Consider the following 17412-nt stretch of genomic DNA (forward strand, 5'->3'; position numbering starts at 1 on the left):
GAACAATAGTTGATTGAGAAGTGACACAAACAGCTGTCATTACCACAGTGTTTTTGTTGCTTTCTTTGTCATCTTATTAAACAGATTTAAATTTTCAATACAATTTTGTGTAGCTTGTCAGTGTTCTGCAACTCTATGTTGTAGAGTAAAGTACTGACTTTGGTACCAATCCAAACTGAAAATTTTTAAAAAATCGTCCATTTTCCCACTAGGGTTGGGCGATATCAACCAATTTGGCACACATTACTTTACTAGGAAAACGCATCTGAAAATCACCTTGCTGACCTGTTTTTTTTTTTTTTTTTTTTCGTAAATTCAACAAAGGCAATATTATTCATAATATTAATGTAATTGCAAAGAGAAAGCAAGTTCAGTGTAAAGCTAGAATACACCAGTTCGGGTGTATATGCTGAAACCAAAACACCTACCCCCTAATGTTCCACACAAAAAAAAAACACACATTCCAAATAAGTTTATAACAGGAAAAGAGTCACTACACAATTCTTGACTCACTCCTCTCTAGTGGTCTGATCATGTCTAGTCAAAACTGCAAACCAACATGACGACACAAGAACATGACCACAAAAACTATCAAGCTACAGCTAAACTATAAAATAATGATGTTTTAAAAACTACTAGAAAACAAATTTATACATACATTAAGTAGACAATACTGACATCATTAAAGCGGCACATTAATTAAATCTTCCCGCTGGTAATTTGTTGTGAAACATTGTGCAGCTTAAATACAGAATATTTAGTCAAATGAACGGCTCCAATGACATTTGGCCAAAATTAGGAAAACAACAGAGTGAAATCCTATACCTTATCAGACTTTTTAAAGACATTTTAAGACCTTATAACCACATTTCAATTGGGAACACTGGAGAGATTTTGTCTTACAGTATATTTACTAAATATTATTGTAAGAAATGTATCCAAAACTAAAACATTATTCATATACTGAAAAAAAATCTATTAAATCTAGCTAATTCAGCAGGTTGGCGCCTGAACTGCAGAAATAATAGTGATGCCTCAGTTACTGCAGTAAACAAAGCAGCATGATGTCAAGTCTAGCAGGATTTTATTGATTTCACAAACTACACAGCATCATGATATTCACAGATTTAATTTAGACCAACTTTAGCATACAACCATACAATGCATTACCAAAATTATATAAAATATAATACCTTGCAAAAAAGCATTCAAGACTTTAATACTTTTTAATAAACCTTTACTTACTTAAATTTATCAACATTTGTTTATAGACTTTTAATACTTTTTAAGACCCTGGGGAAAGCCTGAACAATTAAATTTCAAACACAAAAACGCCATTCAGTAAACAATCCTCCACTTTTAAAACAAGAATAGCGAAAAAAAATGACATACTAAAATTACTATTTAATGGAGCCACAAATTGCTCATTAAATGACATATAAATGTTTAGCAACTTGGAAAATCTTAGCAAAATCCCTCAAACCACTAGGTTTCATTCATTTATCAGATTTAACACTTTTAAATATTCTTATAAGAAAGTCAAACAGTTTTAAAAGGAGTAAATAGTGAACCAATATTCATTTTTAACAAACAACCCATTTAAGCTTTTAGGCACTGGTAACATCAAGCAATTAATACATAAACGACTCATAAAAACAGACATTTTAAGTACATATTTTAGGATGAGGAAGTTTCGCTGACAAAACTAGATAAAAATGAGAGTCTGACAGACATGAAAATCTCTGCAAGAATAAGTCCTACTCTACATCTTCATTTAAATCAATGAATTCCCAAACGGCTCTCCTGCAGTATAAACTCCCTCACAGACCAGATTGTTGTCGTTTTTTTGCTTCCTAGAAGGTCAGCCAAGGTCAGTGTTTGGGTTTCTCGGGGTTCAACCAATACCAGCAGGAGGTGGATTTGTTTACCAGTCTTTTACGACATACTTCCCAAACCAAAGACCCGACACCTCACTGCTGCTGACTGACATATAACCACACAGAAACACTGCCAAAACACATCTATGTGGATTCATAGTGAAATGCTGAAAGAGTTGCATCAAATTAGGATGCTTTACATGTTTTCTTCACTGTAAAAAGCAATTACTTGTATAAAGTGAGTAAACCCATTGCCCTTAAAGTGACAAGATGATTTTACTTTAAAAAAAAAAAAAGTAATGTATTTCTGTTCTTAAAACTATTAAGTTCACTTACATAATTTAAAAAATTATCATCCGCCCCCACTGCAGCAGCAAAATACACACTCAGACCCTGTTTACACTAATACATCTGTAATAAATGGCATTTTAGAATGAAAACGATCCACATACACACTGGCGTTTCATCTAGCATTTCTGAACACATCTCCGTTCACACTATACTGCTAAAAACGCACATCTTGTGACCACACACAAACACACAGGCACACACAGTCATGCGCTCGTCTGAGCTCCAGCAGTCAGCGGGTGCTTTAAGCACAAAACCCCAGAGAGCAGTGCACGTCGGGCAGTTTATCAGGGATGTACCGCTGGATGGCGTCTCACTATAGTTGTTAATCGCGATATTTAATTAATCTTGTCTCTATCTAATGACTCTTCGGTCTTTTGAATCTTTCAGGTATGGCGTCACAACATCAGTACACGACTTAAATCTTTGACTTTTACGTTTGTACTTGGTAATTTTGGTCAAAAACTCAGAGACTGTTGGTTGGTTGCTGTTGGTTGTGCACCTTTTTTAGCAACCAAGTTTGTTGACGCCATTACAACGACACAGATCACTCTGCCTAGTCATGCCAGAGTTCTGCGGAAAAAGTGATTGACAGGTGGTAAATTGTGGGTAACTTATATTTATTTTTGACTTGGTTATGAATAGGCCCACACGGAATCTGCACGCAGATTTCCACAGATTTTTAGCCCATCATTAAATACGTTTATTTACTTGTGTAAATGTATGTAAATTCATATTTATTCAGTTTTAAATGAATTACAGCAATATTACTGACTAATCTGAAATATTTATATGATTTATTCACAATATAGTTTGTACAGTAATATTTTCAGTCTTTTAGTAGAGATATTATATAGAAGACTTGCTTTGTTAACTATTAAACTGGATCTAATTAGATTTGCATTGTAAACATTAAATACAAGTTAAAAAGGGATTTCTTTTTATTTCATATATTAGGTTTTTAGTTATGATACTCCAATATTCATTCCGCATAATTCCGCAGATTTTTACCAAAATATTGCGCAGAAATGGCAAAAAATGTCTGCATATTCTGTCCTGCCCTGGTTATGGGTAAAAGAAAGATTATGCTGGTCAGGTAGTTACTCATTTAAAATATAGATTTTAATTAGTCGTTTCAAAGTATTTTTACATGTTTTACAATGTGGAATCTCAAGAAGCTGAATTTCCCCCACAATACAGACAAAAATGTAGTAAACATGCATGCTCATGACATCTGTGGAAACGTCAGCAGCTCTTTGTGCTCCCAAAGAGCCAGTCTCCACTAATTAAATGCTCTTTAGCTTCTTGATCAATATTGCAACCCAAAGTGTCTCTACCCCAAACGTGCTGCCCATTATGGTCCACACGAGCCATCTGGATGTCCTGCGCATCTCGGCAAGTGGAACAGATTGATTTTTGCCTAATTAGAGTATGTGGACGTGGCTCTGTTGCAATCTTTAGACAAGTAGCAGTCTAATTAGCACAACACCCAGAACACTTGCAACCTTCACCGACACAAAAAACTGCTATTTGAGCATTTCTAAACAATCTGTGCAGCGACCTATGAGCGGGTCACTTTAACTACAACATCTTGGTGCAAGAAACGCCTTGGTCATAGATTCGATTTCCAATGAATGCCTGAACTGATCAGGGATCCACTGAGTCCTGGTTCGCTTGCCATTCACTATTGGTCTGTCTGTTTCTCAATATCAAGTACGCAAAGTTTGTACTTGCCAAGTTCAGACTTGGAAGAACAAACTCCTGAGGACGCAAGGACACAAGTCGGGTACTTCTTTAAATGGAACGGCAGTGTACTTTATAACGTCACTTACCTCGACACGGATTCATCGGTTTCACTGTACATTAACAATAAAATTATTTAAGTATATAAAGCACGACCCTGTAATTATTATTATATTAATATTATAAATCTACATGTTTGATTTAGGAAAATGTACACATAAATTCATATAAATGTGAGTTATTATACACAGACACGTCTTTAATTATCAGATTAAATAAACTACAATGGTAATTATACAAGTATATACACAATATAATAGATTACGTCAAACAATTTGGTAAACAAAGACAAACCTTGTACAACATGGTAACATAATTAAAGACAATTATAAAAGGTAACAAAATAACACTGCCAAAATAATACACCTGAGAACAAATAATAGATTTATAAGAGCAAAAACTGTCCACTAGATATTCACAAAATGAATTAAATATCACGTTTTAACTACAATGGGGTGATGAGATCCAGCTGTACATCCAAGATAGGGATGCTCAAAATAATCGATTAACCGTTAACCGAAAGAGTGCGTTTGTAACCGATTAATGCTATCAGTTAAACGATTAAAAATATTATTTTATATATTTTTAGTTTGGCTGCATAAGGGGCCGATTGAATGCGCATTTGCGTTATGAGGGGCATCTTTTGCTCATCCCAGAGCAGCAGTTTGTGTTGTCAAGACAACTAGAAAGAACTTTTAAAGAGCTTGGTTTTCGCTACATTCATTCTTCCATGGCGGAGACCAAAATGCATCCCTCCACGCCTACATTACCCATTCAAAACATTCAGTTATTGTTGTTGTTTTTAATAGCGGATTGTAATCGTATTAAAAGGTAAGTGAATTATAATAGCGCAATAATAGCATAATATTATAATTATAATAGCACTTTTCTGTAACCGTATAGTGCTGTGCGCTCTGTTTAACCCTTTGGGGTTACGTGCTGACTGACTGACTCACAGGTGAGCTATGCGTGATGTCAGCAAACACAACAAAGCTTTCAGTTAAGATGAACACGGTTTCTATAGTTATACTTTATTTATAGATAAAGTATGACTCTGTATATAATCACTTTATCTTGCTCAGGCACGTGCACACATAGGGATCAACCTGTGCATTGCACATGCCCTTTTTAGTCTTGGATAGAAAGTGCCCTTCCAAAATGATCAAATGTGCCCCGCGACACATACCACCCTTCAGTAGGCGCGCAACAACACCGCTGATCAGAACGCGCGTGACAACACCGCTCCTCAGTACGCCCGCGCGACAATAACAACAACAACAACACCCCCGCGCCTGCACATGTGCACATGCCCTTTGGACAGTCTCTGCACGGGCCTGATCTTGCTGGAGTTTATAGCCGTTTCGCTTTACTTCAGGACGCATTAACACCGCTCTGAAGGTCTAATCGCTGTTTTAAGTTATCCAGAGCTGTATAAATGTACAAATCTTGAATATCACGATATAATTAAATATTACAATCGTAACAACACAGACAGCAACACTTTTGCACAATCGATAACAAGCTGATTTAGTCGTTTCATAAGAGGACTGCGCTTCTTCTCTTCTTTTTTCCTTGTCAACATAAAGGCAGTGAGGTGCGCCTTGTTTTCGGCCCCTTGTTCAACTGCAAGACAATTTTAACTTGTGGGACGATAACGTATAACCCGTGCCTACAGACACATTTGCCAAAGAAGCAAAATGGAAGAAGAATATTGCTGTTTGATACAGACGTGTTGATGCCAAACCAACGCTGATGTTGACCTTTGGCTTTACCTTTTATTTTACAGCTTATAAAGCATGTATGCACATTAATGCAATATCATATTTAAACAACAAAACTGTTTACAAAAAGTCAACATATGCGCGTGTTGTCATTGTCTTTTCAGCACGCAGCGCGCACTTGAACCGCGAGGGAGAGAGAGGAAACCACATGTCAAGTCATAATCTTTAAAATAATGATTTCTATTAAGAATGTAAAAAGGTTTTGTGATTATAATAATAACAGCGGGGCATTAAATAAAGGCATATTTTCCGTGGAGCGGGCGATTTGAGGAAGTCAGCTATTTTTATTTGATGGAAGAAAAAAAACATATGATTGAAAAAAAAAACAGCCTATGCCGGTTATTAAAAAGAATCGGTCAGTATTTTCGTATTGTAATATAAATTAATTATTTAAGTGAAAATAATTTAGGGCAGTCCTATTTATTTTATTCGTTTTATTTAGTTTATTCTGCTCTTCTGTGCTTAACACTGCAGGTGCGTGAAAATGCTCTGTTGTTCTGTTCTATTATTAATATGCTAGCATACAAAAATAAATCAGTATTTTAAAATGCAATAATTAATGTGTCAAAAACAAAATAGACACGTCAATTCGTTTAATATAAAATTAATAGTAATCTGACCAGTTAACCGTTAATAACCGATTAATGAGCAGCGGTTGTCGGTTAGCAAAATTAACCGAAATGAGCATCCCTAATCCAAGATGGACTGGCCGAAGTAAAGTTGCTCTTGGCGGGGTAGGTGATGACAGAGCTCCCGCTGGCAGACTGGAAGTCGGAGTCCGCATAAGCTGAGGCACATTGTCAAAGACGCGCTACCTTTGTGAATAAACTGCCGGTTTGAGTTTAAAACGACTACATTCTCGCCTGAAAAACTGTTAAAACTTTATTTTGTGACACAGTTAAGGAATATTTTAAACCGTGCGTGTTTTCTCCTCCACCATTAGCGTTTGCTGGTTTAGCTGCAATGCATTCTGGGATACCAGAGCTACGCAAGTTCGCACAAGTCACCTCTCGATGCATCCTTGACCAAAGGGGCAAAGTAAGTACACATCCGAGAATTTTATCTGTACTTGGCAAGATGTGAACTTTGAATTGGAACTCTGGCGACAGTTGATGACGTTTCACGAGGACACAAGAACGCAAGTACAGGCAAGAACGAATACTGAGAAACAGCCAATCTTTTCCTCCACCTACACAAATGTGCGCATGTGCAAATGAACAAATCACTCACTGAGAGGATTTATCATTCTCACCTCATACAAAAGATTCGTTCAAAATGAACGAATCGTTCAAGAACGACTCATCACTACTAACAAATTCTATGGAGGTCAACGGTTTAAATTGTGTGTTCAAAAGAAGATACAAAGTCGAACAGGTGTTGAGCAAGGATGAGTAAATGACTGAATTTTCTTTTTTGGGTGAACAAACCCTTTAATTGTTAATCTACCAATACACTATTTATTTGCTAAAGTTTTTGATTAATTTGCCACATTAAAACACAATCCAAAAGAAACTGCAATAGAAAATATATCATGCGAGGAAGCAATTTTCCCACGGCTTGGCTTTAAAGAGAAATGTAGGATATATAAAGCCTTATTTACATTTTCTGAAGCCACTTCAAGAGTGTCAAAGACATCAGAGTCTCTTTACAGCTTCACAACACAAAACGACATGTATGCTTCCATATTTAGAAAGCGTTAATCAGTCAAACCATCACTTCCACTTTGCACTCTGATTGTGTCTCCACATATCAAGAAGATGAACTTCAGATGGAAGTGATGTGCATTTTTAAATCTGTAACACAGATAGTTTTGATCACAAGGCTGAAAACGGCAGTGCATGAAAATGGCTTTCAAGGCTGGCATCGTAGGGTGCAACAGATTTGTTGTTATATTGAGATATGTGGGTCATGCGTTAAAAAAAGCAAAGGGATAAGAGTGCACTTCAGTCGTGCTTGACACGCTGAAATAGCTGAAATATATAAATCATTAGGACTGCACAATATATCGCAATGGGTGCATATGCAATAGCTACATCGCAGGATCTAAAATGTGGAGTCAGGAATATAATTGACCAGGTATAATTATAAAGTCATTTTAGTTCAACTATAAAAAAAAATAAATAAAAAAGCGTTTATTAGTTTTGCGTGTTTTTAAGGCCTGTGCCATTGCGATGCAATGATTATAGATTTTAGTTGCACAATGAAAGACTGAGGAATAATCATGGTTTCACAGTGATCACGATTATGCATTCATTAATTTCGAAACACTACTAGTTTCGTAAATCACATGACAATTTCATTTACTTTGAAGTGTTATTTAGAGCTGCTCAGAAAACTAAATAACACTGCACAAATAATAATAAAAAAAACAAACAATAGCCCATTTCTTTTTGGACTTAAACATAAGGCCGCATTTACACTTCACTGTTCAAGTGACTCAATTCTGATTTTGTTTCTCCCATGTGGCACAGACGGGATATGGCCCATGTACGTGTAAGCAGGAACAAATCCATGGATTTCGATTTACGCAAATCAGATTCAGGCCTTGTGGAAATTTATCCGATATGAATCGGATCTGTGTTCTCATGTCTGCAGTGTAAGCAGGTAGATCAGATGAAATAAAAAATAAATAAATAAATAATTGTATAAATAATCTCACATATACCTTAGGAACGGTATAGTAGAACATTTGGCAGTTTTAAAACCTTAACTTTTCCAAACAACGGTAAACCTTGAAAACGGTTATCGTCCCATGCCTACTATACGGCTCTCATTTTCACATGTGTTGTTATTCTGACCTGAAGTGACAAGCATGTGCGCACGGATTCCTTCACCATTTACAATGGACTTTGCGCTCTCACTCCACAAGCGTCTCTCGTCACTAGGTGACCATCAACTATTTTCTCAGAGGATGAAAAACTATTGCTGCGGTTTCGATGCAAGTTTATGGAGAAAAGTAAAAAGCGCTGCAGTGTTTGGGTGCGCTGTGTTTATTAGTCTGTCGTTAATACTGAAATGTGTATATTCCATACAAAGTGTGAAGCAGATTGGTTAGTTCTACTTACATGAACTGCTGTGGGCTCGGGGCACTCGGAAAAGTAGCGATATTTTCAACTAGGTGCGGCTGGAAAATGTTCGCACCGCTTGGACAACATGACGTGCAAGTTGTGCGCCTCTATTTGAAATGACAAACTGACACCCTAAGCTTATTGCCATTGCTTCCAAGGTGGGTGCTCAGCAGCCACATTTTAATAAAACTAAAGTGCTTCATACCAAACTACATACCGAATCTTTTTTTTTTTTTTTTTTATCAATTTTGACAATGGTGTCCGATCAATAAATATCGATACCGATCTAATCGCCCAGCACAACGTTTGATTATTTTATTTCTGTACCTATCAACAATATATATATATATATATATATATATATATATATATATTTTTTTTTTTTTTTTGTGGCATGATATATTGCATCAAAATATATTGAGATAAACAATATTGTTATTTTAAGACTCATTCTATAATGCCAGTATGACAATATGATAGCATCATAAATTAAGTACACTCTTCCTACAAACACATTATATTTTATACTTAAGAATATTTTATTTTATTAGTCATTATAACAATTTAATAATTAGGCATGGGAATCAGACCATGAAAAAACAAATATATCCTAAACTAATACGTATTAATAATTGTTGTTAACATAAAACAGTGCAAGGTAAAAAAGTAACAGAGGCTGCGATACCTGCTACCAGGTCTATTTTCTGCCATCAGACAGCCCATTGAAAATATATATAGACATGTAGGGTAAAGACTACAGTGTTTTTTTTAACCATACTGACACTGACACCAATTAGAATCACCAATAGAGATGTTGCACAATCAGCTAAAACATTACTAGAATTGTTTTTAAAGGTTTATGAAACCCTTGAGTACGTTTTTTGAGATGTTAACAGATTTGTGTGTGTTAAGCATCAATTAAGACAAGATTAGCACCTGTTAGCTTAAATTGTGGGCAAAACTGGATAATTTTGAGCTTTTGTCAGCTAATTTCATCTTTCGAGTTTAAAATGATTTTCGGGCGAGATTAAAATCAGCGACGAAGAGCAAAACTACAAATACAAAGATGACGTGTCGGTTTCTCATTATTATTCATAGCGGAGTTGTCTTATCCTATGAGAAGAGCCGGCTTCTTAATTATTCATGACGGCACGAGCTTTCCGAAGGCAAGACAGACCTGCCAGTGCCAAGCTGTGAGACACAGACCCACGGCACACAGTATTTAGCTGTTCATGAAGGGTCATACGTGTTTGTTTCCATGATCCACGGGGTTTGTTGCATGTTGCATGTGATTTCCCGGCCGAGAATACAGCATTATATGAAGACACAAATGACACTTTTGGGTGAATTATACCTTAAAAATACAGTATGCGACTCTTTCAACATCATTTAGAGGTGTCCATGTTGTTGAGCAATGTAAGTGAACAATGAAAAGACTTATGCAGCCACCTTTGCTTCTCTCTTGTACTTAAAAATATGATTGGCAGAATTGCAGAAATGCTGGATTAAGATTGTCTAGGGGGTCGAATCGAGATCGCCATCTTTTTTCGATTAATTGTGCAACTCTCGGATGCATCTAAAAAAAACGTATTGGGATTTTTACAAGAAAAGCAATGGTGCGCTTTGTTTTAAACGTAACTTTATTCTTACATGAGTTATTTACAAGCCCCCCTCACATATACTAAGGTGCCACAAACAAGACATAAATATCAACAACCATTCCCATTTTATTAAGGTGTATCCATATAAAAGACCTACATTGTAATTTCTGAGTCGCACTCCTCTACAAAATGATCAAAATGCAATATGGATGTATTCATTATTTCAAAATAGAGCTAATAAAGATATTTGGTCAAATAATGCAATATATAAATTGCAGAAAATAAAAAAATATTGCAACAAAGGGTTTTTTTGCCAATAGTGTGCCTCCCAAAAGATCTGTGCAAAATTATTCGGAAAAATATCCGATCCATATAATATTAGATGTGCAATCCAAATGTCGACTTCAGGATTACGACTAAGAACCAAGATGTCCATCACAAAACAAGAATATGAAACATTATTGCTCTTATTAAAACGAATGTATTTAAATTTTTCATGTCTATCCCATAGTGAATACACAGCTTTGTTCTACTTAATATTATTTAAATCTGCAATTTTAATGTCATTTTAAAAATGGCTGAATAAAAACACTAATATCATCCTCCAGCATAATTATGCTATTAAACTTACTGAAATGTAAAAATGAAAAAATCATTGCTTTAAAATGGAAAACAGACATTGATGTACCAATTGGACTGTAGATCTCAGAAGTTTGCAACTGTATACCATTGGGAAAGATCACATATTCTTTGAGAGAAAAGGATGAAGTATTTAAAAAGATTTGGAATCCATTTTTGAATTATATTAAAACAGTACCACTTGATTTGATCTGACAAAATGTTTTTTCCACTGGTTTATACTGTATCTCCTCCCTTTTTAAATATTTATTTATTTTCATTTTACTTATTTATTTTATATACAGTGTAGGTTTTAATTTAGTTTGTTTTCTGCTTTGTTTTGGTGTTCTGTATTGTTAACTCTTGAAAAAGCTAAATAAAAATATATAAATCGAAAAAAAAACACACAAATATCACATTTGCAATATAAAAAGCCAGTGATGACTAAAAATAATGCAAAAAAGCAGCTTTTCGCTGTACAATTAAAAAGAAATGCAACTAAATGTTTTCTAAAAAATAAGTCACAACAAGCAGTGTATCAAGCACCCTAAATAGCTGAAAATATCAAATTTTGCACACTTACAATACCAATGCATGCCTTTTTTATTCTTAAAAATAAATAAATACTGATAAGTGGCATGCAATATTTTAATCGATGCATGAACCCTAAAGTTTTGCAAACCCAATACTGCTGCAACGTTCCTTTGACTCCCAAAATGACACGCACCCCACTACTAGACATGCCTATGAAACACTGAATGCTACAACACACATCTATGATGATGCAAAAAACATTGCACACCCTGAAAGAGAAGCAAGCACCTTATACTGTTAAAAAACTGCCTATTTATGTCAATTAATAATAAACTACTAGCCATTTTAGACATCACCATTAACACGCATGCACCCTAAATGCTGCTGCACACGCCTAGGGTGCCCTAAAACTGCAGCAGCATGTGCCTGTGACTCCCAAAATACTGCATGCACCTATTGTTAATCAGACATGATGCTGCAAACGCGGTCTCACGCGTCTGTAATGATGCACAAGAATAAAAACTGCTCCAATCACACTGAGCCAATGCCCTGAGAAAGGTTACAGCCCCGCGTGTGATGCTGTCTGCTGCAGCAGCATGCACATCATATATGACACCCCCCAAAAACACAGTTGCATGCGTCGATGGTGCACAGAAATGCAGCATTTGCCTCACACACTCTAAAATCGCGTTTGTAACACTCGATATTGTATGAATACGAGTAATAAAACCTATTTCATGCTCGACGTGATGGTAGGAGACATGAGCTTGACGTCTTTTGTGTTACTGAAGAAGTGTGTGTGTGATACTAACGTGTATTGGGAAGTATCACAATAATAACCCGTGCATTTTAAGCGCAGCACAGTCATATCGATGCAAATAATCGCACATTAATACACAGGAACGTCCACAGAATGACTGGAACGCTATGCCGCCTAGCTAGGCAGCTCGCTTAGGGGTTGAGACACAGCCCTGAGGCTCTGAAATCGAAACGGAAAACGCGTGCACATTGAAACACCAGCACGTGCTCCCGGTGGCCGCACCACAACAACAATAACAACAATAACAATCACAGCGATTTTGACGATTCGACGGTTGAGCATAATGAAGATAGGGGGAGGGTTTATAATTAACGTTACTCACACTCTCGGTAGCTGCAGGGGTGGCGCCCCCCGCCGCAGAAACACCCCGTCCACGAACACCCCGTTTTTGCCTAGGCAGCGCAGGTAGAAATCTCCTCCTCCGGGGCCCGAGCCGGTGTCTTCAGCGGCGGCGGTGAAGATCTCCAGGTGCCGGCGGGAGATGAAGCTCGAGTGGCCCATGCTAACATCCACCGAGCCCTGCGACGAGTTCCGACCCACCGTCACCGAGCGCTTCTTCATCACATACTCGAACTCGCGGCCCTCCAGACGGGCCATCGCTGCCATCTTTATCTTTTCGGGGGGCACACGCGGTTAGTTTAATATGAAGGGGGGAGAAAATAAAATCAAAAACGTTCAACGTGCCCGACCGGAGACTCCACCAGCAGCAGCATCAGCGGCGGCGACTCGACCCACCGCCGCGATTCACCAGAGAGAAAGGGAAGGGGGCATTAGCCAATCAAAACGCGCCAGTCGAGGAAGTTCTCTGATTGACGGGTGTGACAGCCAATTGGAGGCGCGCTAAAGAATGCGGTAATTCAACCGCAGCCAATGGAGTGATGGATATGGATGGTTTGACGGATTGAAGGTCGGTTGCGCTGTGATTCAACACGCATGTACGTGGAGAGTTGTCAACACTGGACTGGATGTTTGTTGTGGACGTGAAATGGGTTTACTATATACATATATTTCCCAAATGATGCTTAACAGAGCAAGGAATTTTTCACAGTAATTCCTATAATATTTTTTCTTCTTGATAAAGTCTTATTTGTTTTATTTCAGCTAGAATAAAAGCAGTTTTGATTTATTTAAAGCCATATTAAGGTAACATATTACTAGCCTCCTTAATATAATGCAAGCAATTCCAGCAATGGGGCCCCAACAATCCTAAAATGCCCCCTTTGTACTTTCATTCATTCATTCATTCATTCATTCATTCATTCATTCATTCATTCATTATTTTTTATTCATTTAGCTCTAAGTCAATTTCATTTTCTGTGTTTCATCCTGATGCAGTCTCTACATCTTCAATTATTTGTTTTCTTGACATGAATTCACAACTAAAAATAACAATAAATGTAGCATGATCGCCTCACAACAAGAAGGTTGCTGGTTCGAGTCCCGGCTGGGTCAGTTGGCGTATGGAGTTTGCATGTTCTCCCCGTGTTCAGGTGGGTTTCCTCCTGGTGCGCAAAGACATGCGCTATAGGTGAATTGAACAAGCTAAATTAGCCATGGTGTATGTGTGAATGTAAAAATGTATGGGTGTTTCCTGGTGTCGGGTTGCGGCTGGAAGAGCTTTCGCTGCTTAAAACAAATGCTGGATAAGTTGGTGGTTCATTCCGCTGTGGCAACACTGATTAATAAAGAGACTATGCTGCAAAGAAAATGAATGAATGAATAATAAATAATTTCGAAAAATAAATCTTTACCTGAACTCACTGCTGGACTGCTTCATGATTGGGATGGGGGACACATTTGATTTATCAGGCCCGTAGCCTGCCTAGTGAAAGGGCTGGTTCTTTTATTTTCACAAAAAATTGACTTTTTTGCAGTTATACGTCTCATTTTCTATTTACTTATGAGATTTAAATACATTTTAAGCTCTATTTTTAGTTGGAGTAACTTGTCGGATGGTCATCATAACCGCACTTTGATGTACCAAAGATATTTCCTAAAAATTTAGAATGAAGAAATGTAAAATAACATTTATTTTTGAAATACAAATTTACTGCATCATATATCATTGGAAAAAACACTTTTAAGTTAAAAACTGTAGCCAATGGGGTATATGCGCAAGTATGCGGAAAGACTTTAAATTTGTCAGTAACCTGGGTCAAGCCTGCCAAAGTCTTTCTAAGGGAAGTCATTTCAATTGTCGGTGATCTTTGAAACACCTCTCAGGCATTCTGTTCGAATGGGGAAACATCAAATTCTCCAAAACTACTTGCCAAGCTTACAATTACATTTCAAATTACGAATAGGCCCACACTGAATCTGTGCACACAGAATTTTCCGCAGATTTCCAGAGATTTTTAGCCCATCATTAATTCTGTTTATTTACTGGTGTAAATTTGTGTAAATCTATATTTATTTAGTTTTTAATTAATTACAGTAATATTTTGACTAATATGAAAATGTTCATCTGATTTATGTACAATTCAGTTTGTACAGTAATATTTTCTGTCTTCTAGTATATATTGTATGCTTTGTTTACCAAATGAAGTGAATCTAATTGGATTTGCATTTTAAACAATTAATAAATTATTTTTTATTTCACATATTAACGTTTTAGTTATGATACTCGCAAAATAATTACGCAGAAATTTACAGATTTTTACCAAAATTCTCAGCAGAAATAGCAAAAAACGTGCGCAGATTCTGTCTGGCCCTACTATAATAACCAATAAAATTAAACAACGACAGTCTATTTAGTTTCATTTCTAAATGTTCCTATCACACAAAATTTGCAGAAACTCACATCCAGTCCTGAGCCCCTCCCCCGGAGAATTGTCATTCTATAGTAAGCTGATTGGCTCCTGTACTAGAAGGTGGGTTATATTCACCACATAGCGATAGCTGATTGGCTCCTGTACTAGAAGGCAGGCTATATTCCCCACATAGCGATATCTGATTGGCTCCTGTACTAGAAGGCAGGCTATATTCGCCACATAGCGATATCTGATTGGCTCCTGTACTAGATGGCGGGCTATATAAGCCATATAGCGATAGCTGATTGGCTCCTGTACTAGAAGGCGGGCTATATTCGCCATATAGTGATAGCTGATTAGCTCTTGTACTAGAAGGCGGGCATTATTAGCCACATAGCGATAGCTGATTGGCTCCTGTAATAGAAGGCGGGCTGTATTCGCCATATAGCGATAGCTGATTGGCTCCTGTACTAAATAGCAGGCTTTATATGCCATATAGCGATAGCTGATTGGCTCCTGTACTAGAAGGCAGGCTTTATATGCCATATAGCGATAGCTGATTAGCTCCTGTATGAGCAGGCGGGCTATATTCCCAGCAGTTATACTACTACCATATAGTGACGCCAGCAGAGGGCGCTCAACCTGTGGTCTGTTTGGGTCATAATGCCCCAGTATAGTGACGGGGACTCTATACTGGTCAGTGAGCGCTGTCTTTCGGATGAGATGTTAAACCCAGGTCCAGACTCTCTGTGGTCGTTAAAAAACCCAGGAAGTCCTTCGAAAAAGAGTAGGTGTTTAACCCCCGGCATCCTGGCCAATTCTGCCCACTGGCCTCTGTCCATCATGGCCTCCTAAACCTCCCCATATAATAATTGGCATATCATCACTCTGTCTCCTCTCCACCAATCAGCTGGTGTGTGGTGTGTGGTTTGGCGCAAAATGGCTGCCGTCGCGTCATCCAGGTGGATGCTGCACACTGGTGGTGGATGAGGAGATCCCCCCCATTGTGTAAAGCGCTTTGAGTGCCCAGAAAAACACTATAGAAATGTAAGGAATTATAATTTATAATTATTATTATTTTCAACAAATAGCAATTGCTGATTGGCTCCTGTAGTAGAAGGCGGGGCTTTACTCACCATATTGACAGTTGCACTTTTCCCCATTCAAAACTACAGTCTACAGTCTTTGGTCAAGCGTTTCCGGTGAACTGTGTGCAGTTACAAAATCGGCCCGTTTAAGGTCTGATTTCTTTAAAAATCAACAATCTCCAGTGACTCCAGTGATATTCGATATAAATTGGGTCTCAGATTGTACAAGAAGCTCTGCATTTAATTACATTTTTCACCACCATGTCTTTAAAATATGAACTTTTATCTTACCCTAGTATGTTCAATGGAGCTTCTACGTGGACACGTGCGTGTAAACTCATTTTATGCTTGACTAAACTAAATGAATGCCAAATTTATTTAACTGATTATATTTTAATAACATTACAACATTAATGTTGTAAAAGGAAGCGTATAAATCTGAAAAAAGTCCAGAAGTTTATGAGTATGGGAAGAAACACTACCTCTGCATATACTCTATTGTAATTTATTAGGCAAATAACAAACTGGCCAGTAACAATGCTGGCAGCTAGCTCTCTGCGACTCTCACATGGTCACCCACTGAAGCTAAGCAGGGCTGCAACTGGTCAGTACCTGGATGTGAGACCACATTGGACAGCTAGGCTGCTGCTGGAAGTGGTGTTAGTGAGACTGGCAGGGGGTGCTCAATCTTCGGTCCTAATGCCCCAGTATAGTGAAGAGGACTCCGTACTGCTCAGTGAGAGCAGTCTTTCGGATGAGATTAAACTGAGGACATTAAACCCCAGGATGTCCCTTGAAAAGAGTAGGGCTTTAACCCCGGCATCCTGGCCAAATTTGCCAACTGGCCTCCGTCCATCATGGCCTCCTAACCATCCCAGTATCATAATTGTCTTCATCACTCTGTATCCGCTTCTCGGTCTGGCACAATATGGCTGCTGTCACGTCATGGCACACTGGTGGTGGATGAGGAGTTTCCCCCAATGTGTAAAGTGCATTGAGTGTCCAGAAATGAGCTATATATATATATATATATATATATATATATATATATATAGCTCATTTCTGAACACTCAATGCACTTTACACACACACACACACACATATATATATATATATATATATAT

The 17412-nt window shown here is 37.5% G+C and overlaps 1 protein-coding gene and 2 long non-coding RNA genes across 5 annotated transcripts in view; 1 reads left to right on the forward strand and 2 right to left on the reverse strand.

Annotated features, from left to right (window-relative positions):
* The window catches only part of foxk2b (forkhead box K2b), a 51652-nt gene extending 38466 nt beyond the window's left edge, over positions 1–13186 (reverse strand). For all 3 annotated transcript variants that reach the window (XR_015480417.1, XR_015480418.1, XM_087243938.1), the window contains exon 1: positions 12773–13186. Coding sequence is in view for 1 of the 3 variants with exons in the window: in XM_087243938.1 (XP_087100064.1) it covers positions 12773–13056 (284 nt within the window). In the remaining 2 variants the exon portion in view is untranslated. The remainder of the gene's footprint in view (positions 1–12772) is intronic.
* LOC148679716 (uncharacterized) overlaps positions 1–17412 on the forward strand; it is a 143096-nt gene that overhangs the window by 58713 nt on the left and 66971 nt on the right. The window lies entirely within an intron of this gene.
* Positions 287–8924, reverse strand: LOC141381135 (uncharacterized). The gene is made up of 2 exons (XR_015480446.1): positions 5135–8924; positions 287–4742 (listed from the first exon to the last, which is right to left on the reverse strand). It is a non-coding gene; the product is annotated as an uncharacterized LOC141381135 (long non-coding RNA).

Source organism: Danio rerio, chromosome 3 (genome assembly GCF_052040795.2).
Source record: "Danio rerio strain M-AB ecotype USA chromosome 3, GRCz13ab, whole genome shotgun sequence".
In the NCBI taxonomy this organism is placed as follows: domain Eukaryota; kingdom Metazoa; phylum Chordata; class Actinopteri; order Cypriniformes; family Danionidae; genus Danio; species Danio rerio.